The 24,653-nt window shown below is 37.1% G+C and overlaps 1 protein-coding gene across 1 annotated transcript in view; it reads left to right on the forward strand.

The window, feature by feature from the left end:
- VPS13C (vacuolar protein sorting 13 homolog C) overlaps positions 1-24,653 on the forward strand; it is a 195,735-nt gene that overhangs the window by 30,582 nt on the left and 140,500 nt on the right. The window contains exons 10-17 of the mRNA XM_077828389.1: positions 3,253-3,310; positions 9,970-10,097; positions 11,993-12,099; positions 13,974-14,145; positions 15,117-15,179; positions 18,183-18,318; positions 19,000-19,094; positions 23,525-23,667. Coding sequence (XP_077684515.1) covers positions 3,253-3,310; positions 9,970-10,097; positions 11,993-12,099; positions 13,974-14,145; positions 15,117-15,179; positions 18,183-18,318; positions 19,000-19,094; positions 23,525-23,667 — 902 coding nt within the window. The remainder of the gene's footprint in view (positions 1-3,252; positions 3,311-9,969; positions 10,098-11,992; positions 12,100-13,973; positions 14,146-15,116; positions 15,180-18,182; positions 18,319-18,999; positions 19,095-23,524; positions 23,668-24,653) is intronic.

The following is a 24,653-nucleotide window of genomic DNA, read 5'->3' on the forward strand; positions in this document are numbered from 1 at the left end:
TGGAGTACTTGTGGCACCTTAGAGACTAACCAATTTATTTGAGCATGAGCCTTCGTGAGCCACAGCTCACTTCATCTGTGGCTCACGAAGGCTCATGCTCAAATAAATTGGTTAGTCTCTAAGGTGCCACAAGTACTCCATTTCATTTTAGAGTAGAAGTGTCTAGCTTTCATGGGAATGACAAATTTTTTTTAAATATGAATTAATTGAGATGTTTTCCCAAACTTTCAGATGAACTGAACCTATAATTGAGAAGCGTGAGCTATCAAATTAATCTTAGTCTCTGAAGTATATTATGATGACAGTGATTTTACATGTCAAAATCATTTTTATAGATTATTTTAGCAAAAACATCTAGCTGGCAGGCTTACTTATCTACCATTATTGGATGGAATGGGGGAAAAAAAAATAGTTTTGACTGGTTTCTGTACCAAGGGTTGCTGGGGTGGAGAACTGGTCACCTAGGCAACTCTTATGCTATTCACCCCGCCCCCCTCTTCCCCATTGCCCCTAGTGTTATCACCTCAGACTCTTACTCATAAAGGAAAAAGTAAAGACTAACAACACTGCTTAAGCAAAATTAGTGCTCGCTGCCCAAAGCCTCAGCTGCTTTCTGTGCCCAAAATAATGGGGCCTCCCTTCTTTCACCCCTCTGACTTTTAGTCAGGCACTTTTTCCTTTTAGCTTGCTTTTGCTGCTGTTCAGACTCCATTACTAGTACACTTTTAAAGGTGATGGGGGAGAGAGAGACACTTAAAGAAGCAGAGAGATCTTTCAGCAGATGAAAATTTAAAACTAAATTACTAAGCAAAGGACTTTTTTTCTGTCCACAATTTTTTTCACGCTAGCATTAATATAGGTTAAGCTTTGCAAAAAATGGAACAGTATATCAAGATTTTTAAACAGAGAAACAGATTAAAATACAAACTAAACAGAAATATAAAATTGTTAAGCTTGTACATTCGCTTTCCAATGACTGTGCTGGGATTTTTTGCAACCGTTTTATTCAGTAAAAGGCATGGATCTGTGAAATTTGTAACAAGCAGTGTTGCTCTTCAGTTGGGCTTGTCATCCAGAAGTGGATTCATCAGGCATCTGTCTCGACCTCTTACATGTATACCATGATCTGTGGACTGACACTTGCCTATATATTCCGTAGTTTTATCTTTGTACTAAGAGTAGAATTCTGCTCCATGCTAATCAGAGGAAAACATCTAATTTACATAATGTTCAGTAAACCCTGTTTCCCAGAGGATTAGTTCTTCCTTCTAAACAGGATGTTTGGGTCTTAATTTTAAGCTTTATTCTCAAGAACTCAGTTTGATAAATGGCTAATTAGTCTGCTTTGTGTTAGTGATAAATTGTGTAAGCCTTAGCAATCTATCATTTTTAGAGCAACGGGCTTGGTGTTTCTAAGTAACAGAAATATAACTTTGTTTGCGAGATGGGTTATTGCATATTAAATATCCCTATTTGACTGTTAGCTTTCATTAATATAGTCCAGCAGACAGGATATATGATGAAATACAAATATTGTGAATAGAAAGCTACCTCCTAGTAAATTACAAATTAGCTTTACAGAGGAAGCTGGGGAACGGAACACTTTGAAGAAATTTGTTGTGACAAAATCCCCTTCTGGTAAAAACATGATTTTTTTAATATCTGGTTATCTTTCCAATAAAGAAGCACTTGTGTAAACTATTCACTGTATTCTAGTAACATCTGGTAGGCAAACATTGATGCATTTTCGTCTGAATTGTAGTTTGTTCTTAAATAGGGGGATATTTGGGGATAAATATGATTTGCATTTTGTTACGTATACTGTATTCCAATACATTTCAAGTGCTTCCCATGACTAATTTTCTTTTTTTGGAGTGATATAAAATACATGTTTCTTTTTCCAAAATAAAATTGCTACAACTGTACTTAAACCATTCACCTAATTTTGCCACCTTGTGATATTTTTAATCTAAAAGCTGTAGTAAAAAGAATATAATGCAGTTTTCATACATGCAGTCATTTCAAAAGCTATTTGAAATGTGGGAACATGACCAAGATAGACATGAAAAGTTGCTATTTTCAGAATATGCAGGAAAACAAGAAACAGAGTTATCAGTACCTACCGAAATGCTCATACAGGGAGACTGTGTAACGCAATATAAGGGCCAAAAGCATCTGACTCACCTACTGATAAGCTTGTTTCCATCATCTCCTAGTTGTGGAAGCTAGTCACAACCATATTCAGAAAGAAGAATCCTTTGCTACAAAGGGGATAGCAAGTCATGATTTCAGCTTTGTTACCTTTGACCTGCTGTGGTTGAAAAGTGTATGCTGAGGCCTTTTTTTCACCTGAAGGAACAGGAGCTGCCTAGGAGTGGACTCCATATCTCTTGAGCTGTTTCTGGGCTGTGTGGCACACTTCTATATTCCAGTCTTGCAATGAAATGGTGGTGACTGAGTTGTGTTAATTTCTGTTGGAAATACCTTCTGTACAGACAGCATTTACAGGCCTCACTTGAAGTGCATGTAGTTCTGCTGCCTGGGATTACTGGTGTAGTTCTGGTGGTGCTGGAGAGATCTGCTACTTTGCACGCAATAGAGCAGTTGTTGTAGAGCAGCTTTTCAGTGTGTAAATGGATTATTTGTGATGCTTGCTGTTTTTTTGTTTTTACCTTCCGATACTCTGGGATTAGCCATGGATTGGTTACCCACAGGTCATAAGCGGGGCAGTTGGTTAATTGTTTCTACGCTGAATACTGTATCTGCTTTTCTGAGACTCTGCTGCATTTACATATGCATAGATCCATGTTGGATTCTTCAGACTCATGAGTATGGAGTACGTGTAACTGCACTACTATGGCATAAGAAGTGTTACACTCAGGTTGCATATCAGATGGTATTTTAAACAAACAAACAAAAAAATCTAGAGCGTCACTGTGTTTTATCTGCAGTGTTTGGCTTTGATAGTTTTGGAACTGAGAGAAGTTCAATTGAATTAAAAGTTAAACCCTGGATTAAAGATAGAGGGGAAACTTAAACAGAAGACTTGGTTGGAGTGCAGCAGTGTAAGAGGTAAGGAGTTCTAAATAAACTGCTGCATTAAACTTCTTCCCATCTGATCTGCAAAATGACAGTGTATGAAATTGAAACACAGGCTCAGTTTGACTCAATTAAGAGCTCACTAAGAACTTTCTACACAGCAGTAATCAACACAGCCAAAGCCTCATAAAGTTAAATTGTCTCCAATTGCAGGATCAGCTGAAAAGAGGAGTTCCTTCTAGCAGTAATCAGCCCAAAAACTGCCAGTATAGTAAGTATGTTGAAGAGTGTATTTGGATACAGCAGTTGTGAGTACTTTGATGTGCTTAAGGTTTTTAAAATAAACGTTGGGAATCAATTTTTGTGATAATTTAAAATCGTCTGTTAAACAAGACCTGTGATAATGCTTGTGATTGTAGAGGGAGAGGAAGATAGGTTGTGCCATATTTGGTTTGTTTGCTATATAAAGAAGACATTACAAATTTTATCCATGGTGTCATCTCATTCTCCTCCACTTCCCCCACTTTTTTGACATTAGAAGTTACGGATACTGTTTATCCTATTTTCATAAATGACTAGGCACTACTGTAGAGGCAGCATAATAGGACATCCTGGGTGCAAGGGGAAACCTGAAAAATGAGGCAGCTGAATACAAGACTCTTCCTTCAAAAACAATAAAGCTTAATTCAAAAGCTTAGAAAAAACAGTAAAATGATTCTTGTTAAATATTTTCCTTTTGTACACCAACAGTTAAGTCTTGAAATAGCTCCCACAAAATTCTTTGGTTCTCCATGGACCAGCAAAACCAGGAAAGTCAGGATGTGATATTCCTGAAATCAGGGTGGATTTGATTTAGTCAGGAAGACTTGATTTAATCATGGATTTCTACTTAAAACTGCATTCTTGTTGGTTGTTATAACCTTAATACATATTCTTCACAACTCCGAGAGAGATGTAGGTTTCATTTTTAGAAGGTACACACTATACATTTTTAAAGTGATTTATATTGAAAACTTTTTAGATTAGTTTTACAGCTATATCAGAAAAAGAATGATTTTTTTGTTGTTTCATTTACCAAAGGTAATTGAAGCAGATATTTATGAAGTCATTGGGAGGTGAACTATCTCCAATTCAATAGGTTAATCATTAATATTTGGAGGATTTTCATGCCATGCTGTATTAGGAGGAGAACGTCACCAGACAGACATTTAAATTGTTTTATTTAACTAAAACAACAACTTTATGTATTCTGGATTTTTTTTCTTTATCAGAAACATAGAATATTTTAACAAAACAAGCATATAAATTTTTGAATTTAGTTAAACATTCAAGTTTTTTAAAATCAAGTTTGTTTTTGTTAAAATTGTTTTTAACTAAAATAGTTAAATGAAATATTAAAAAAAAATTAAATCAACTATGTCAGCCAGGTCAACATGAGAAACTTAAAATACTGGCTTCTGCAGCTAACTCAGTCATCTTTACCTGTTTGTTCATAATCTGGAAAGAAAAACAAGCGTTCCTGCTTTTTCAAGTCCCAAATGATTTCTCAATTTGGAATGAATTAGTCCAAAGGAAGAAAATAGTCTTTCTACACCGGCAGAAGAAGCTACTGCTGTTAAAAGTGAGATTATCACTTCAATTGTCTCTGAATCCAAGTGCTTAAGTGACTTCCACCAGTTCACTGGTATGACTTTCTTTAAAACATCATCAGCAAACAGATATTTTTTGACTGGTTCATCCTTACCTCTGAAGTTTATTATAGCTGGCATTATGGAGGGATGATTGCTGGATGTCCATGTCGTAGCCAACTCCTCCTCTTCAGCAGTTAAGGTTTGACCCTGGTACTGAGTATTGAAACTATTTGGAAGAAAATGAGCTGGAGATAGTGCTTTATCCCATTCCTTTTTTTAATACTTGTAATTTAACTCTGTCATTGCCTATTTTTCTTTTTAAGATCTCACTCAGTTCCTTCCAAATTTCAACAGCATCAACAATAAAACAGCTATTTCTCTGCATTTTGTTCAAGGCTACAGAAGTAGGCTTCAGGGAACTCAGCATGTGTTAAACATTTCTCTTAAGCCCAACGTTGAGCACTTTGGCTGTGACAGTGACATCTATTTTTTCATGATTTTGTTCACAAACTTATCAGATTAGGCCTCTTCTTGATATAGTGCTCAAAACAGTCCACTACTGAGTTCCATCGTACATAATATAGGAGAGTTCGCTTGGTTCCTCCCACTTTTTTCAGAGCAGCTGCTGCAAAGTGGTTCTTACGGAAGTATTTTGCAATTTCAACATCATTAGCCTTTATTTCTGGAGCACTGAAGCCTTTGGCTAGGAGGTGCATCAAATGACCACTGCAACTGTATGTTGTTAGCTTGGGACACTCTCTTCTAAATAATTTCTTCTCATTTTGGATTCATTCGCAGCATTGTCTGTGACCAAGCTGTGTACTGGACATTTGAAATTTTTTTTCAGTTTGTTATTGCTTTTACTGCTGCTACTTGTAAGTATTCTGCTGTGTGTGCATTTCCTGATCTATCAATTGTCTCTGTAAGGAAGACATTCTCTTCTTCTTTTGTCACACAAGCACATACAACAGGATCATTGTGGACATTGCTCCACCCATCAAGACTCAAGTTAACAATTTTACCCTCTAGACCTGCTCAATTTCTTTTTCATACACTTTGCCTGTGACATCTGCTCTGTTGGGTGGACTGTATCCTCTAATGACTGAACCATGTTAATGAAGTGTTGGTTCTCAATCATAGGGAAAGGAGAGTTGGTTGGATAAACAAACTAGGCAATTTTTTCATCAATTACCTCTTTCTGTAATCTGCTGGTTCTTACCACAAACTTATTTATGGTGGTTTCTGCATGATGGAGATTGTTTTTTCCTTTTTGCTACAGGTGATATACTGTGGTCATGTGACATACATGATGTGACCGAAACACTATCTGTGACGGGTTCGGTCACAGAGACCCCCTTGGGACTGTCACCTGACTACCTCTGAGCCCGTTTTCTCTGCCAGTTTGGGCCTCCAGAACCCTGTCTTGTTGAGCCAGATACACTAATCTGCTGCAACACAGACCCAGGGTCTGACCCATGCCCCCAAAGCTGCAGAATTAACTGAAAATGGCTTAGCAAGTGCTCCTGTCTCTAGTACCCAGACACCCAGATCCCAATGGGATCCAAACCCCAAATAAATCCATTTTACCCTGTATAAAGTTTACAGGGTAACTTCATAAATTGTCCGCTCTCTATAACACTGAGAGAGAGAGAGATGCACAGTTGTTTGCTCCTCAGGTATTAATTACTTACTCTGAGTTAATTAATAAGCAAAAGTGATTTTTATTAAATATAAAAAGTAGGATTTAAGTGGTTCCAAGTAATAACAGACAGAACAAAGTAAGTTACCAAGCAAAATAAAACAAAACACACAAGTCTAAGCCTAATACTGTAGGAAAATGAATACAGGTAAATCTCACCCTCAGAGATGTTCCACTAAGCGTCTTTCACAGACTAGACACTTTCCTAGTCTGGGCCCAATACTTTTCAGACCAACATTGTGGCTTATGGTCTGGGTCCAGCAATCACTCACCCCCCCCTCCCCCCCCGCCGTAGTGACTGTCCTTGGTTTTAGTTTCTTTCAGGCATCTCTTTGGCGTGGAGCCAGCTGAAGACAAAGTGGAGAGGCTTCCAGGGCCTTTTATATTCTCTCTCTTGTGGCGGAAACCCCTTTGTTCTTCTGTGCAAAGTCACAGCAACAAGATGGAGTTTGTAGCCACCTGGGCAAGTCACATGTCCATGTATGATTCAGCTTTTGGCAGGCTGGCGCCATTGTTTACATGTTAATTTGAACGTTCCCAGAAAAGCTCAGATGTGAATTGGCATCTCCCAAAGTTCATTGTCCGTTAAATGTTCCTTGATTGGGCACTTACTGAGAATCATCCTTTCTCAAGAAGCTGACCAAATGCTTCTTAGAATCAAACACACTGAGATACAAGTACATAGCCAATATTCATAACTTCAAATACAAAAATGATACACACATACAGCAAATTACAACCTTTCCATAGACACCTTACTTGACCTCCTTTGTACCAGGTATCGTGCAACGATAGGATCTTGGTTGCAACAATGATCTATGTGGTCACAGTTCATGTCAATAACGTCACACTTTCATTGGCAGATAACTCTGAAACTATAGAAAATGATGGTGAACTTGAAGGTGGATAGTCTTCAGAATCCTGTATGTTGAGGATGGATTCTCCTAAATAAAATAAGTCAGTGCAGTTCTTTAATGATTATTACCGTACTTCTCATTTAGTATTACTCATTGCATTCACTGACACTCAGTACTACTTTAAAGGTGAAACTGTAAAAGGAGGATCTGCCTGTTTCAGCTATTTATTTTTCATCACAACTACATCTAAAATGATAGTACCATAGAGTAACAACTATATTTTTTGCTGAAAACATGAGAATTCAAGAATAGTTCAGAAGGAAGACAGGCAGTCCTTAAGAAAGAAGTATGAAGGAAAAAAAATGATTACCAACCTGAAAATCCTTCATGTTCAGACGTGTTCCTTTCATCATCTTCAATGCAGCTTCCTCCTGAGAAGGAGCACTTCTCATGAAGATGTTTCATTCTGGCAACCAGGTCTTGCGTTTCTTTGTTGCACTGTTTGCATTTTGCACGCATGCCTGTCTTACCCAGAGAAACTTCATCAAAATATTCCCAAACTTGGTCTCTTTTACGGCCTGCCATTATAGGATTTCCCTTTTAGTGGGAGAATGGCATGGTAGATCTCAAATCAAAGAAGGCTACACTCAGAAAGACCTAGAATTCTGGAATATGCTGCTCAAACAGTTTCACTTTTGTTTCTCCTGCCTGTCCCTCCCTTCTCACATTTATCTCCAGACTTCTTCTTTTGCAGATCTGTTCCTCCCCCAGCCATCTTCTGTTCATTGAACTTTTTGAAACTTTGCACTTTTCGAGAGAAGTAAGGGATTGACTCTGTGTACACAAATTTGCAGAGGGACAATAGGGTTGAGGTCTGTTATTTCTCACCTCTATATTAATTTATTTATTTCAAAACATTTTTGCTGTTAACAAGCATGTTATCTCTGGAGACACAAATCCCCAGTTTGAGAACTGCAAAACTAAGCATCTCTGATGGTATCTTCTATACTGAGCACTGAGTCCCATTGGGTAGATAGAAAGATAAACCTAAATAATCTATATAGAAGCCCCTGGAACCCCATAAGATTGGGTCCCTAATCTGTGAACTATTGGAACTCATTTACAAAACTTTGTTAAAACATTACATGAATATATTGTCTCAATATATAGAACTAGAATTTATAATCCCTCTTCATGATGAGATATCTTTGCGCTATAATGTATCTTAATTAAAACAATCTTTAGATAGGTTTTTCCCTAAAAAAGCATTTTTATCAAAAAAAATCTGATTTTTATTTTTTTAAAAAAATCATCTATTTTTATTCACCCTGCCTGAAATTTAAAGAAAACATAAACCTTTAAAATAAATACATACCTTGTCTGTACATTATGATGAAGCAAAAAGGGGTACAAATGCCCATCTTCCTTCTTGAAGAGTTAGCTTTAATAAAGCTAATCTTCTTTTAAATGTATATAGTGATTAGTAGAGTTTTTTATAATATCAGTAATTAGACATGGATTTAAGACATTATTATGCCATTTAAGCATGGACTCCTGCTTTGTGTAAAGTGTTCATGCTGAAATAGTAAGGTAAGTTAAAGTATCTTAAAAATATTAGAAAAAGGACAGGTTGCGAACTTGCTGATAGAATCTCTTCAAAAGAGATGTGCTGAGCCAAATTAGCTGGGTTGTGGATGTGATAATCACAGTACGCTTTTCTGTCTTAAAACAATAAAAAAAATGAAATTATATAAAACCGCTGAAATGAATGTAGTCAGATGTCCTCAGAGTGAGACCTGTACAAAGGTTCTAGAAATTGACCAAATAAACATTTTTCATTTTTCTTATATTAACATAGTAAGTGGTGTATTATGTTGTGAATGTTGTCCTTGTACTGAATCCCTTCAGTGTTGTTTAAGGAGATCATAAAGAGCAGTGTCGGCTTCAGATAACTTAAGTAACTTGATAAATCCATTACAGACAGTACTGAGGAATGAATCCATCTTCGTTTTCTCCTCTTGCACCCCAAATTTGCCTCGTTTGGTTTAAAAACACTTGCTCATTTGCAGAAGTGTATTCCTTAAGTGTGAAATGATCAATTTTCCTTCTAAATTCTAATCTGTCTTGCGAACACTAGGTTTGATGGAGTATTTTTGGTCTCTTTCTCCAGACATGCTGTAGCGTTTCCTTCTTGGTAGCCAATACTGCAGTCATCATTTTCTTTTATGGACTCCTCATAGAGTTGATTTGTTTATCACAGAAGCATCTGCCATAATGTGTAGCTTTAATGCTCATAGTTTCCTAACAGCACATTTCTCCTGCAGCTGATTGAAAATAAAAATAATCATTTTGTTGTCATCATTGTAATAGTTTTGAACTGACACAGTCAACTTAAATAATATTTATCTGGAATGTTCACTTACTAGTTAAAGGTAATGCAAGATTAACAATTTGTGCAATGTTTAAGATGAGCATCACCTGCTAGAACTTTTGCTCTTGCTATTTTGGCATAAATATTGCACTGTTTTTCTGTAAATATAAAATTTAATAATTGATTTAGGTTCAAACTGTGAGTCTTAAACAGATCTACTACATCGTATTGGGCCCTGTTGATTAGGGATATCACAGAATGCTTCAGAACATCACCAGTGGCAGAATTTGTGTGGTAGTAGTTTTCTTTACTCGGTTTTACTAATTTTGGCCAATCAGAACCATAGTGTTATACATGTTTTGTATCTTGAAGTTTTTAGGCCAGTATCAGCCTCTGCAAAACTCTACATCAACCCGCATGCGGAAACTGAATTAAAAACTCCAAAGCTTGATTGGAATATAGAAGTACAGAATATTGCCATTGAACTCACTAAGCCACAGGTAAGTCACCTTGCTATTTTTATTCTCTGTTTAAGGATTATGACATTGCCTATATATATTCAACCAGACAGGTTTGTTAGTTACATTTGCATACCTGTCTAAACTACCTAATGGTAAACCTGGGAAAGTGTGGCAGCTTCTTTTTGTCTGTGTTGTAACAGACATTGCCTGGTGCTGGCTAAGTGCTACCTGTGGGCTGACTGTGGGTAAGATCCCAACTGATTTATGTTTAACACTTGTACATTGGCATGTTTCCCACCTATTTGAAGTGTCTTTCCTGCAGGGCTATTATATTGTTTGCCTTTGCCCCGCATAAACATAAGTTTAGCACAGTGAATCAGGGTTATGCATGCTGAGCGTTTTGCTCATATTTTGGATAAGGCAAGCAAACGACTTTTTCAGTCCAAGTTACTGTGTCTTCTAGTTTATCTTTTTGATTCTTGCCGTTTTCAGATACAGGCTTTTGTTTAGTATATGCAGACTTTATGCTAATTTATAACTTGATCTTAATCTAATTGAATTTGCTTCGTGCTAATGTACATTTTCTGTCAAGCATCCACATGAGTCTATGGAAAATTTAAGCTTTATAATGTTAAACAGTATTAATTTCTGGTAGATCATCATAGCATTAATCATCTATATAAAAGCAGGTGGTGGTGCTTAGTGGTCACATAGGACCTAGTTTCTGCATTAGTAACAATGCAAATAAGAGTGTGGTATTTGCGTGACTCGGCATAATACAATGTAATCAAGTAGGAATGGCTGTGTGCAGCAAAGAGAGGACCAAGTATTGGAAGTATTGAAAGTGATTAGTATGTTCAGGAGAGAACCATGGAGAAGAGCCACACACAGTCATATTTAAAGTTACAGAACTAAATAGCATATCATTTTTTATTTTTATTTTTTTAGTCTTCACTTTGAATGTTATGTAGAAATGTAAGCACATCATTAGGAAGATGCTAATTACAGTATAAAATAGACTCTAGGACAATAATGTTCTGCAAGATTGAGAGGTATGTGTAGGAGAACTTGAAGAAACTTAAAGTTTAAGCAAATAGAATGGACATTTGAATAAAAATACAGCAAAAAGGTAAAATTTTATTGGTTGACAATTTATTTTAAATTGGCCAAGGTGTATTTTTTTTTAAATAATCCATGTAAATTAAAGGGGAATTGAGGAAAATGAATAACACTGAAATTGTAAATGCTGTTCACGGAAACAATTGCATATGAGGATTTTGAAGCATTTCCACGAAACATTAAACAAGAGATTAGTGTAAAGAACAGCTAGTACCTGGTGTAGGAATTTGGGCTTGATAACAAAGAATTCTTCACGGCCATGATTTTGGGGCTGTTGCATGACTGCGCTGCAACAAATTAAAAGCTGTATGTGTTTTTCAGTTTCATAGTCCTTTTCAGCTGGTTAGAATTTGGTCAAATTTTTGTGTTTAGACTGATGTTTTTCAGGTTTGGTCTAGTCCGAGGGTGTAATCTTGCGGCATACTGGCTGTATTACAGAAACAGCATGGGAAATGCAATAAATCTGTATGTGGGTTCCAGTAATACAATGAGACACACAGGATAGTGCATTGTGGGGAATGCACAGAGGGGAAGTGAGGGAAAGAAACCAATTTGAGAAGCTCTACCACAGGGAGACGAGCACACGAACTGAAATATAAACTGTGCCTTTTGATTGTGATTTACGCAACCAACAGTTTATACCGTGCGTCATGCATGTAACTCTATACTTCGTTATCCACAGAGCATGCATTTCTATATATTTCAGTAAAGACAGAAGACAATTAAATAGCTCTATGTGTAACCTGATCATTGCATGTAATTAAATTATGTAAATCTCTGGTGGTAAGAAATAATGTTTTGTTTCATGTGTGTAGTACCTCAGTATGATTGACCTTCTGGAGTCCATAGATTACATGGTTCGAAATGTACCATACAGAAAATACAGACCAGATGTACCTCTACATAAAAATGCCAAACAGTGGTAAGTTGTATTGTCTAACAGAACTGCATTAAGATATCAGGCTTTGTACTGCATCTCCTGCAACTACTGGATCACTGAGTAATAAATGCTGTAAGCTTTCATATGGGCCATGACCACTATTCATGCTTTCTCTTAAGGATAGGACTATTTGTTACCTTCTTGATTTTACTTTGTTGTTAATATGCTTTAAAAATTGATGAGATGGTCTAGATACTACTTGTCCGATGTTAAGTTCTCACTTCTAAAGTAATGCCAATAAGGAAAACTGTATTTAAACAAGTAGAGAGGCAAGGTGGATGAGCTTTTATCTTTTATTGGACCAACATCTGTTGGTGAGAGAGACAAGTTTTTGAGCCATACAGAGCTCTTCTTCAGGACTGGGAAAGGTACTCTGAGCATCACAGCTAAATGCAAGGTGGAACAGATGGTTTAGCATAAGTAGTTAGCACATATTCTAAATGACCATTCAAGGTAGGGTGGCCTTTGGTCACATAAGCCCTCCCCCTGCTCTCTCCCCCTCCCCGTAAAAAAATGCCAAATTTAATTCTGGAAGTAATGGTATGTTCAGAGGAATTAAACACCTTTCTTCTGTACATCATTTACTATTTGTTTAATAAAGGATCTTGGGTTCCTAAGAGTTGTATTTCAGTGCTTATTGAAGACTTGCAGGTGAATAAGCTTACCCATTCTCTTCTGTAGAACTTCCTTTGAGCTGGCAAAGGAATACTGGCAAAATATTGATATTCTGAACTCCAAATGTCTACTCTCCAGGAGAAATGCTTAATAAGCCAACTCCATGTTCTAACTGGAAGCTAAACAGAAGAAAGTGGGAACTTGTTATAGCAACTTATGGGGTCTTCCTTTGAATGTTTAATAGATGAGCTCTTTCAGTTATTAAGGAAGAGACTGAAGCAACTGATACAGAATGTCATAGCCAGTAGCTTTCCGCAAGCTGTTCTAAATGGGTATGCTAGTGTATTTCAGTCAAAACATGCAAAATGTTGTTCCAGCCCATTTTATTTTGAGCAGTGTGCCTATCATGCCAAGTTCTATGTTGCTGAAGTCCAATAGGTTAATTTGCAGTTGGTCATTGGATGAGACCACTTAACATGAAGAATTTGTGATGTGATTTGCTGTTGTAACATAGATCTAGTACAGTAGCAGTTCTGTTCTTTTTCCATCCAACTTAATGTTTGACTGTATTGGCAGCTTCAGCTTTACCCTATTCAGAGTGAAAATATAGTTAAAGCTTATAGCCTGGTAACTAAAGATGAGGTGAATCGGGATGCTGGTGTGCAACACTTGTGAAAATCAGACATTGGTTTCAAATTTAATTTCTTAAATTAAACAATAACTGGAAGAACTTCTTTTCTAGTAAAAGAGTACTTGTGGCACCTTAGAGACTAACAAATTTATTAGTTAGTTCATCGGATGCATGCAGTGGAAAATACAGTAGGAAGATATAATAACACACACACACACACGCAGAGAACATGAAAAAATGGGTGTTGCCGTACCAACTCTAACAAGAGTAATCAATTAAGGTGGGCTATTATCAGCAGGAGAAAAAAAACTTTGAAATGGGCCATCCTGATTATCACTATAAAACAGTTGACAAGAAGGTGTGAGTAACAGTAGGGGAAAAATTAGCATGGGGAAATAGTTTTTACTTTGTGTAATGACCCATCCACTCTCAGTCTTTATTCAAGCCTAATTTAATGGTATCCAGTCTGCAAATTAATTCCAGTCTGCAGTTTCTTGTTGGACTCAATAATCAAACCTTGATTTACTGTTTTTTTCTTCACAATTTAATTTTAAGTTGTAAATCATAAAATGCAGCCAGAAATAATTTAATGCAAATGAAATTCTTACAGGTGGAAATATGCAGCCAACAGCATTCTTGAAGTTCATATCAGAAGATGCACTCGCATGTGGTCATGGAGTAACATGAAACATCACAGGCAGCTTTTGAAGAGCTACAAAAGTATGTACAAGAACAAACTAACACAGAACAAACTATCAGAAGAAACACGACGACAAATTCAGGTACTTGCTATTAATATGGTGGTATATTTGACAGTGGAGTAAATCTTGATATCTTTACTGATGAATATTTTAGTGTATTTTTTTTTGTAACATCCCTCCGGCCAACCAATATGTTAAATTAATTCCTCTCTTAAAGAAGAGCCTTGCTTAATAGTCACACTTGACGAAAACTAAGAGAAAATCTGGAGTAGTATTCTTTACTTCTGCTATTTTTTTTAAACAAAAATGTTTTAAAATAATCAACCTTTTATCTAGAGAGAGCGAGAGAGTGAGAGCCTGATTCTTTAATGTAAAATGTGTGTAATCAAGTGTAAAGTCAGGAATAGTAAATGAATTTGAAAAACAAAATGTACCAAAATGAAACATTAATTTTCACAATTTGGTGTTCTAAAAGCATACTAGCCATTTGGATAGTGTCATTTTTAAAAAATATTTCAGAAATTGAGCTTAAAACTTGCGGGAGGTTGAAATTCTAATGGCTATTACTTTTTTTCATCACTGCAATTCTTGACTTTTTGTTAAAACATACATGGGAAAAGAAAGCTAAGATAATTAATTATTTAAACTTAGTAATATAAAGTTGACGGCTGGTTGCTTTCCATACTGCAATTCTGTATGGGTATACTTCAATTTTCAGCTCCAAAGTATCAGAAAACCTCCATATTATTGTTAATATGTGGGCACTATGAAAAAGGATTTGTGAACTTCAGTTATATTCAACTTCCTGAATTATAGATGAAATGCACTCCCAACATTTATTGAACTGGAAAACTGGTTTAGTAAATATTCTGTCTTAAGTCAACTTTCACCTTCTAGTGACCTGTTGTAGAGAGATGAATTCTAAAAGGCAGAGGCTAGAAAGGAGTCTTAAATGGATTTGTGGAATGGATTACTGCAACAATTTTTTTTTAAGAGGCCGTAAGTTAGTTCATCTTACACTAAACAGGGTATTTATTTCCTTTGTTTAACAGGATCTAGAAAGAGCACTGGACATTTTCAACATCATTTTAGCAAGACAGCAAGCACAAGTTGAGGTAACAAAATAAATAAAAAAACAGTTTTTAATGTTTAGTAGCAGGTATTTATGCATATGAAGTTAAGGCCTGGCTTGTGGAGATTTTCTGTCCTTCAGGAAAGAGTTCACAGTGTTTCAATGCTGTAGTCTTACCTACGTTATAGAAGCATAGAAGGTAGATGGAGAGGAGCTCTTATGTTATAATTCTTGCTTTTTGCTGGACAGTTTACTATACTATAATTTCCTAGTTTGGTGTTCAGTCTTAAATTTGTATCAAGAATTGAGACTTCTAATACTTCTGCTGGCATGGTATCCCATAGCATGATACACCTTGCTGTCTTTTTTTTTCCTGCTAATACACCTAAGTATTCCCCTTTCTTTATTCCATTACAGAACTACTTATATTCCTGCATGACCTCCCAAATACTTGATCTCCATACTTGATGTTATACACCCCAAATATGTGACTGTTAGGTCACTTTTCTTTATCACCCAGACAAGCTTATTCCTACTCAGGCAGAAATGGAAGCAATGTGAGACACACCAGAGTATGGTTAAATGCAGTGATCACAACTTAAGCTATTAAACAACAAGGAACCACTAATTGGCAGGCCTGTTACAGTGCAGAATTTAACTGAGCACTGCTAATCTTGGGTTCTACAAACCTGAGTGTGTGTGTGTATGTATATATATATATATAGGCAGTGCCCTCTGTATATCCACTGGCCTAGCTGGAGATCCTGGCATGAAGCTAGAGTCTCAATCTATTCCCTTCATCCATGTTGGATATAGGAGAGGAGAGAGGAAGGAAATCCTGTGTCCACAAGACTTGGAGGCAGATCTCCTCACTGTGCAATGTCACATTTGGGCTCCATGCCCAAGCAGCCCATTGTTTTACGGGGTTTTTACATCTTACCCTTTCTCAACCCACCCATTGCACTGGAACCCACCACAGGGGACGACAGCAATTGGTTTATGTCTACTCTCACACTGCTGAGCAGCAAGAAAGGAATCTGTGTGAGGTCTCGACCAAGGAAATATCTGTACCATATTCTCTCTAAACAGCTCAGGAGTAGTATACTTAATTCTTCAATTAAGGAAATCCATTGCACCCCTAATTGTGGTAGTATACTTACTTGTTTCCCTGTTGACCTCTTTCCATGTCTGATTCATTATTGCTGGTCTGGCAATTCCTTGCCAACCCAGTTTTGGAAGGTTTTTTGACCAGAGGTAGGTAACACCAGGGGAAGGGCTGAAATCTGTCTGACATCTCTCTTTAACGTAATGATCAGACTAATACCTTTTGCTGTGCTTAAATCACAATGATGAATAAATAATGATGACCTGTGAAGGATAGGAACAGCCTGCCTAGGGTGGATGAACGGGGCCAGCAGGTTCCCACAACATTTTTCTCCTTCCCTGCCATCTCAGGTGGGGATCTTAACTGGAGAAGCCTAAATGGAGTCACCACGTTTGCCAGACATCTTTTTTGTCCCCGGTGAAAAATACTGTGCCCAAATACTGAGATATCTATAGGTGTGGCTTTTCCATGTGATCCTGAAAAAGACAGACAACATGTTTAATAATGAAATTTTAAATTGATGTTACCCATTTGGGGTGGCTTAATATAGGATGTAAACACTGGTCCATGTGTGCTAGCACCTGATAGATTGTATCTCATAAGCACCAGGAGGAGGCTAGGACCCTGTTATGGAACAAGCCAAGAAATGCTGGGCAGAAGCAATTCCTACTTCCCACTGTTGTGAGGGTGTAAGACAATCAGTCAGTCTGATGTGACCCCACACATACAATGGCGGCAGGAGTGGGTGGGATGAGCTCAGGTGCTATTAGCTACAGCCTCCCTGGGAAGAAAGGGGAGAGGAAATAAACACAATCTAGAGTTCCCCCTTGCTTTCCTTTTCTCCCACCCAAAATGGTGGGAGGTGGTTGGTGGTGCATGTGTCCTCACTGCCCCCAGTCGTATCAGTTACACATCTCGGGTAGCAAGATGAGCACTTAGGTACTCTATGAATAAAGATTTGGCTTTCTCCAGTTTTTTTGTTCTTCATTGTAATTGCTCCGTTTTTTAATATCTATCTTTTAACATAGTGCCCAGAATTGAACGTAGTATTCCGGGATCTGTTATACTGGAGCCATATATAGATTGTCTTGGGCTCAACAAGGAATAATGTGTTAGCAACAGCACACATCGGTTCCATGATATGATGCATTTGTATATAGGGCTTGATCTTGAAAGATGCTGAAAAGTCTGGCAGCCTGGCAAAGTATTTTTCTCTTTGCTGACTGTCCTATTGCAAAGTCTTTTCTATTTTTCAGTTTGCTATGAGTCCTCAGATAAACTAAACATAGCCTATGTGTTTATAGTGCCATAATGAGAGGAAACCATTGATGTAGTTTAAATTTTTCAAGCATTTATGCTAACGGTAGCTGAAGAAATAATGTAAGATGTATCTTTAAATTGCAAGTTCTTTGGGCTAGGGACTGTCACTTAGAATTTGAGGTAATAGGGTCTTTCTGCTTAAAACCTAAAAGTGGAAGGTCTAAATATGATTACAAGAAATTTAAAATGGTAGAACTGTCAAGATGGATTTATAGCAAATCCAAAAAAGTATCTAAACTGTATTAACAGTACATAGATTTTAGGGCCAGCAGCTGTCCTTCCCTTTCTTTATCTCCCTTGCTTTAGTTTTTTTAGCTCTCACTTGATTTGTTTGCGATTAGATTGGAGCCTCTTTGGAGCAATGGATTACAAGTAGATAAAGGGCACAACACAGAATAAATGTCATGTTAGGTAGTGAAGCATTTTTGCCCCTTTGAAATAGGGAGACTAATGTAATAAATACTTCCATCTTATGCTGGGACTTAGTCTCTGACCTCTCTCATTACTGAAAATGCATGTACATCATTTGATATATCCATTGTTTAATTTCTGGTAAAACAAAAGTTAATATGGAATGGTTCTAACATTTATGTTAATTAACTAATTATCTTTGGTTTGTAGGTAATAAGATCAGGGCAGAAATTGCTGAGGAAGAAATCTGCTGATGGAGAGAAGAAAGGTGGAGGATGGTTTAGTGGGTTCTGGGGTAAGAAGGAATCTAGAAAAAAGGAAGATGAAGAATCACCAGTTCCTGAAAGTAGGTTTGAATTTAAGTAGGTCATTCTCACATGAAGCTTGACAAATAGTACTAATATTTAATTCACTTGTGGGTAGGTGACTGTCTGTCCTGCTTGGCTATAGGAAAAGAAGAAAGGTAGAGGTATGGAGTGCAGTGTTTTCTTTGTGTTTAATTTTGGTTCTCTGCTGTTATATCACTGAATAGATAGTAATTTAGTGAAAACACAGTAATAAAATATGTCAGCAAATAAGCTGTCGCCTCTTGTAAATGATGTATGAAAATTTCAGAAGTGCATTGTAAAGAAAAAATACTGAATTATTTATGATAGTTGTAGAAGGCAAGTAAGTATTCACTAGCAAGTTCCTCTAGTGACGGTTGGCTGTTTGGGCCAGGAATTCTTAGGGTATTGCATGGTGCCTAGCACAATGGAGTCTTGATCACAGCTGGGCTTCTCTGTGCCACTGGGGTGCAAGTAATTTCAGTGAGCTTATGTTACGTAGGTATATATCACTAGCCTGTGGTGGGGGAATGAGAGTCACATTGCATAATTTACAATCTTTTTGAGAAATACTTCATAGCAGAAACTAAATTAAGTGCCCTGGCAGCCTGTGGTTTTAAGATATATTAATTAAATTATGTTTTTCCTATACCAGTTATGGGTACTAATGTGAATTTGAACACTTTTTTTTTTTTTTTTAGCCATTGATGACCTCATGACCCCAGAAGAAAAGGCTAAGCTCTTTACTGCTATTGGGTATAGTGACAGCTCTCACAACTTGACTTTACCTAAGAAGGTAAACTTACCATTTTTAATGAAAAAAGAACAAAAAATTTGTTGTCCTGGTATACGTCAGTAATACAGGAGTGAAGTTAGGAATGACTATATTTTGAGTGCCAATCGTTCACTGATACTGATCTGCCAAATATATATTCACTGTGAGTTCATATTCACTATATATAGACTAAAAGATCATTATATTGGGCTGTATAAATATCTGGGCTTGTTGAGATTTTGGTGTCCAATAGTCAAATGCATCCTGACAAATCACTTGCTTGATGTTACTATCAGGATGTCTTAATAAAATCATTCATGTGTGATCTTTATTCCCCAGATGATGTGCAAATAGGTAATGGGAGCAGAATGAGTTGAAAGATAAACTTGCTTAAAAGAGAGGAAAAAATAAAAGGTTTGCTGTAAATGGGGAAAACAAAACAAATTCCAACGAACAAAAAAAAACAACTAAAATAGTTTGACCTCTTCAGTGTCTCTATTTCTTGCTGAGTGTTGGAGGGAAGAACTTAAATTGGAGTTTAAACTTAGAATCCTAACATCAGTGCATTTCTATGGTAATTAAGTGAAATAAATATGTATTTAGTTCAAACATTAGTATAGTATTGTTGATGCCTTGGGTCAATGGTTAACCAATATTCAGAGCTTGGCAGGGTGGTTCATGTTAGGATGAGAAATTGATCATATGAGTCAGGTATATACACTGTGTAATTTTGTTGGGTTAAAAATATATATGCACAAGGTGCTGTTTACACAAACACAATAGTAACAAACAGCAGTAAGCAATTAGATTGTTCAGAAATCCCCAAGTCTGCATTCCAGCTAGTTATGTGCACAAGAAACTCACATGGCCAAAAAGCCACGATTACTCCAGGTAAGAAAGAGGGCAGCTTAGGCTAAAACCTGTCCTGGTTTACCAGTGAAGTGCAGGCAGCAATTAGAAATCAAAAAGCAAAACCCAAAAAATGGAAAAAAGAGGAAATAGTGAGTAATGAGAATAAACTAGAAGTTATGAAGTGTAGAAAATTGGTAAGGGAAGCTAAAGACCTCAGGGAGAAATCCATGGCTTGCAGGGCTAAGGACAATGAGGAATTTAAATATATTAGGAACAAAAGAAATCCTAACAGTAGTATAGACTCATTACTAGATAGAGACGGTAAAATTAATGATACAAAAAAGGCAGAAGTTTCAATAAATATTTCTGTTCTGTATTTGGAAAGAAGTGGGATAATGTACTAGAATCATAGAACATCTGCTAGAGATGAACCTTTTTAAATCAGGAAGCCCAGGTAACTTGCACTAAAGAGTCCTAAAAGAGTTGGTTGAGATCTCTTCTTTTTAATATATCTTAGAATACCTACCAAATTCCAGAAGACTGGAAGAGTGCTAATTTTATGCCAATAGTCAAAAAAGACAAACTGTGTGACCAGGCTAACAGTGGACTGACTAGCGTGACATCAGTCCTGGCCAAAATAATAGAAAAGCTGATCTGGGATGCAGTTATAAACATATTCCTATGTCATTCAGTTTGATTTTATGGAAGAGAGTTCTAGTCCAACTTGATTTAAATCTTTGAGACTACCAGTTTGGTTGATAAAGTTAACTGCGTAGATGTAATGTACTTAAACTTATATAAGCTGTCTGTCTTAGTACCAAAAACAGTCTATTAAACAATTAGCACTACACGCTGTCAATAAAGCCCACATTAAATGAATTAAGAATTGGTCAACTGATAGATTTTAAAAAAGCAGTTGTCAGTGGGGAATCAGTATTGAATAGGGCCATTTATAGTAGAGAATCACTGCTGACAAAATTTGAAGATGTCACAAAGATTGGCAGAGGAGTAACTAATGTGGACAAGGCAGTCATACAGATGGGTAAGATGGGCCCATTCAAACAAAATGCGTTCTAATGTAGCCAAATGCAGTTATGCATCCAGGAACAAATAATGTAGGTTCTACTTACAGAATGTGGGGTTGAATCCTGGGCAGATGTAACTCTGAAAAGGATTAAGGGGTCATAGTGGACAATCAACTGAACATGAGCTGTGGCAAAAAGCTAATGGGATCCTTGGATATGTAAACAGGGAAGTAATGAGTATGGATGTGACTTTACCTTGGTATATGGGATTGGTGAGATGGACGCTGGGATACTATGTCGATTTCTGGTGTCAACATTTTTTTAAGAAGAACAATGAAAAAAATCAGAGCAAGTGCCACCAAAATAATTGGAGGGCTGGAGAAAATGTACTACCTGGATTTACAGCATATTGCTTGAGATAAGAACCTTGCAGTAAATCAGAGAGCTTCAAGTATACAAAATATTGTCCTTGGCAACTCTACCCCTTTGGCACAGAGTGGACTAGCCATTTATGTATTTTGTGATATTGTAGCTATACAGAAGTTCAGCAAGTGTTACCTATTTGAATGTGATTTTTTTTGTCCTGAAGACTTGACTGGAGATCTTAGTAGTGTAATCTGAGTTGTAACTTCTCATAAGTGAAAGAAAAACTAGAATAATTCTTGATGCTCATGAGAGATGTAAACCAGCCTGAAACAGTAATCTTCTATGTATCTCAATGAAGTATTTACTCTCAAGATTGACCCTGAATACTGTTTCACTGACCCTGTTAACAAAATGATCAGCCGTCAAATAAACTTGCTCTGTTTGTCCCCTCAGAGGTTGGTTTGATGCTGCAGTAGGGGTTCAAAAATATACCATTGGAAGTTGTGCATAATGCAAACATAAACATGCAGATATTAACTTGGATGTGATTACTTCACTATACAAACTATGCAACATCTTAGTGAGTAGAAAGTGCATGCACATCCACCAAAAAAATTTGCAGGGCAGCATCACAAGAAAATGTTTGTACTTTTACAAGGTTGATTCTGTAAGCTTCAAAGGACACAGCCATTCTGAAAGTCTCCCAGACTCTTTGTGGCCTTAGCAGAGATAATTAAGGGACAGCACATTTCCACCCTGAGGATATCAAAATGGGTCTCAGGATGCGTTACGCTCTATGAACTAGCAGGATGATCCCATTGGGTGGGATACGGGCCCATTCCACGAGATCACAAGCCTCAACTACCGCTGCACTCCATGACATGCCCCTGTTTGACATTTGTAAAGTGGCCACTTGGAGCTCAGTGCACTCCTTCTCTTCTCATTATGCCTTGGTGCATGTTTCGGCAAAGGGCGCTTCATTTGGTACAGCGGTCCTTCATTCAATGCTTCCGTCGTCCTCCTTGCACTCTCCTATATAGGTACTGCTTGTCAATCACCTCAGTGGAGTACAATAGGGACCATCACTCGAAGAAGAACGGGAGGTTACTTACCAGTTACTGGAGGCTCTTTGAGATGTGTGGTTCCTCTATGTATTCCAAACCCACCCCACTTCCCCTCTGCTGTGGATCTGATACGTCTCTGGTGGAGAAGGAACTGGAGACGTGACTGGTCTGCCTTGCCTTTTGTTGCTTCGGGCGGAACCATGTGGCAGTGGAAGGGTGCATGCGCAGACCGACGGACACTACTATTTTCAAAAGCTCCAGCTCCAGGGGCAAGAAGCATGCACATTACCCTCAGTGGAATACAGAACCTTCCCTTCTGTAGAATAGTCTTTCACACAGTGTGGGAAAACATTTATTATTTAATGAGGGAATCTTTGGTGATATACTGTGGCAGTATACTCGGTGTACATTGCTACCCTCTTAATTTCTCTCTTCACACTGGTAGTCCTGTTCCTTAGGTTAGGGATGCTAGTCACGTACTCAGAAGAATGTATGGGTTACATAACTGTTTCTTTTCCATGTTTATGTATCAAGGAATGTTCAAATCCTACTTTTCTGTTTTGATTCAGATAAAGAGAAATCATTTCTTCTTGTTCTCAAAAAGGAAAAGTGTGCTCTGATTTTATGTGGATGCACTCAAACATAGGTCCCAGGAAGTAATCCAGTAACTTTGATTTACATAATCTTTCTTGCTGCTGAGACTGACATACATATATGTGTAAATTATTCAGATCATTAATCAAAATTAATGGCCACACCTAGTAATTATATCTTTGAGTTTAACTAGTCATGGGATTAGGAGTTGCCTGGCTTCACTGGATTTTCATCAATGTAGTATGTCTATGACTCGAGTAAAAATAATTATTGTTAGATGGAATTGATGTCTGTTCTGTCAGAGAAAGGAAATACCTCAGTAACTTTTTTTTTTTTTTTTTAAACTTGGAGAGGGGGATGATGATTGAACTCAGGGGCCTGTAACACAGGTTTCTTTGTGGGTAACCAGGCAATATGTTGGGCTATTGAATTGGCTGCATTAAAACTATATAAAACAGTGCAATATGTGGTAAATATAAGAAAGTAGAAATTATCATGAAGCATTTGTGCAAAGACTCTTAATCTCAATTTTTTTTATCTCCCCGACTAGTATGTTGCTCATGTAATGACACTGAAGCTGTTAAGTACTTCTCTTACAATTAAAGAAGACAAGGATGTGCCAGAGACTCTTAAAGTACAGATAATTGATCTAAGCACGAAAATATCTCAGAGACCAGGAGCACAAGCACTTAAGTAATTACATGTTTGCTTTTTCATATTTCTGTGAACAGTGATCAATTATATTTTCAGGGTGCTAATTTTCACTCTGCTTATTCCCTTTTAAAATTAATGATTCTTGAACAAAGCAATATGTTGTGTATGACTCTCCTTATTACATTTTCTCAGATTTTTTACAACTTAAAACTTTTTTGTAGGTAAATGAAGTTATAAATATTGATCTTTAAAAAAAAAAGTTGAAGGAGTGAGCCGTGCTGGCTTGCTTAATAAAGGCCTCTTGTGGAGCCCTGCTTCATTCAATGTTTAACATAATTACCTTTTATTTATGCTACCCATTCATACATGTGCAGCTTGTCTTCATTCCATATTTTGTTAAAAAGTGCTAAAAGTAATACCAAGCCTGGCTCCTCAGTCAATGCCAAATGTGCTGACCAGAGTGCCCACCCCCAGTTAAGTTGGTTATCTTGATTACTTTTAGCTGAAGAAGTGACAAATATTGCTTTGCACATAGTTCTGTTTCATCTGAAAATCTCAAAGCAATTCACAAAGGATTAACCCTGCTTAAAGCTGTGGCTGGGATGATTTAGTTGGGGATTGGTCCTGCTTTGAGCAGGGGGTTGGACTAGATGACCTCCTGAGGTCCCTTCCAACCCTGATATTCTATGATTCTATGATAAAGGGTGCCCTAATCAAATACAGAGATTTGAAATAATAGTTATGATGATGGACAACGTGGCCTGTTTCCAGGATATGGTTCTGTCCTCAAATCAGAGTTTATTTCCCAGCTCTGCCACAAACGTCCTATGGAATCTTCACCGAGGAACTAATACACTCTCACCCTTAGATGTTGCATTTGGAAAATGAACCTGTGCACACTTTTTCTAATTCAAGTTAGCATATTGGTGGTGAGAGTAGGAGAAGTAATTTTAACAGATTCTGTTTTTCCCCCCACTTTTCTTTTATGCAGAACCCCATTTCACAGAATATCTGTTTAAAATATT

Source organism: Eretmochelys imbricata, chromosome 10 (assembly GCF_965152235.1).
Source record: "Eretmochelys imbricata isolate rEreImb1 chromosome 10, rEreImb1.hap1, whole genome shotgun sequence".
Taxonomy (NCBI): domain Eukaryota; kingdom Metazoa; phylum Chordata; order Testudines; family Cheloniidae; genus Eretmochelys; species Eretmochelys imbricata.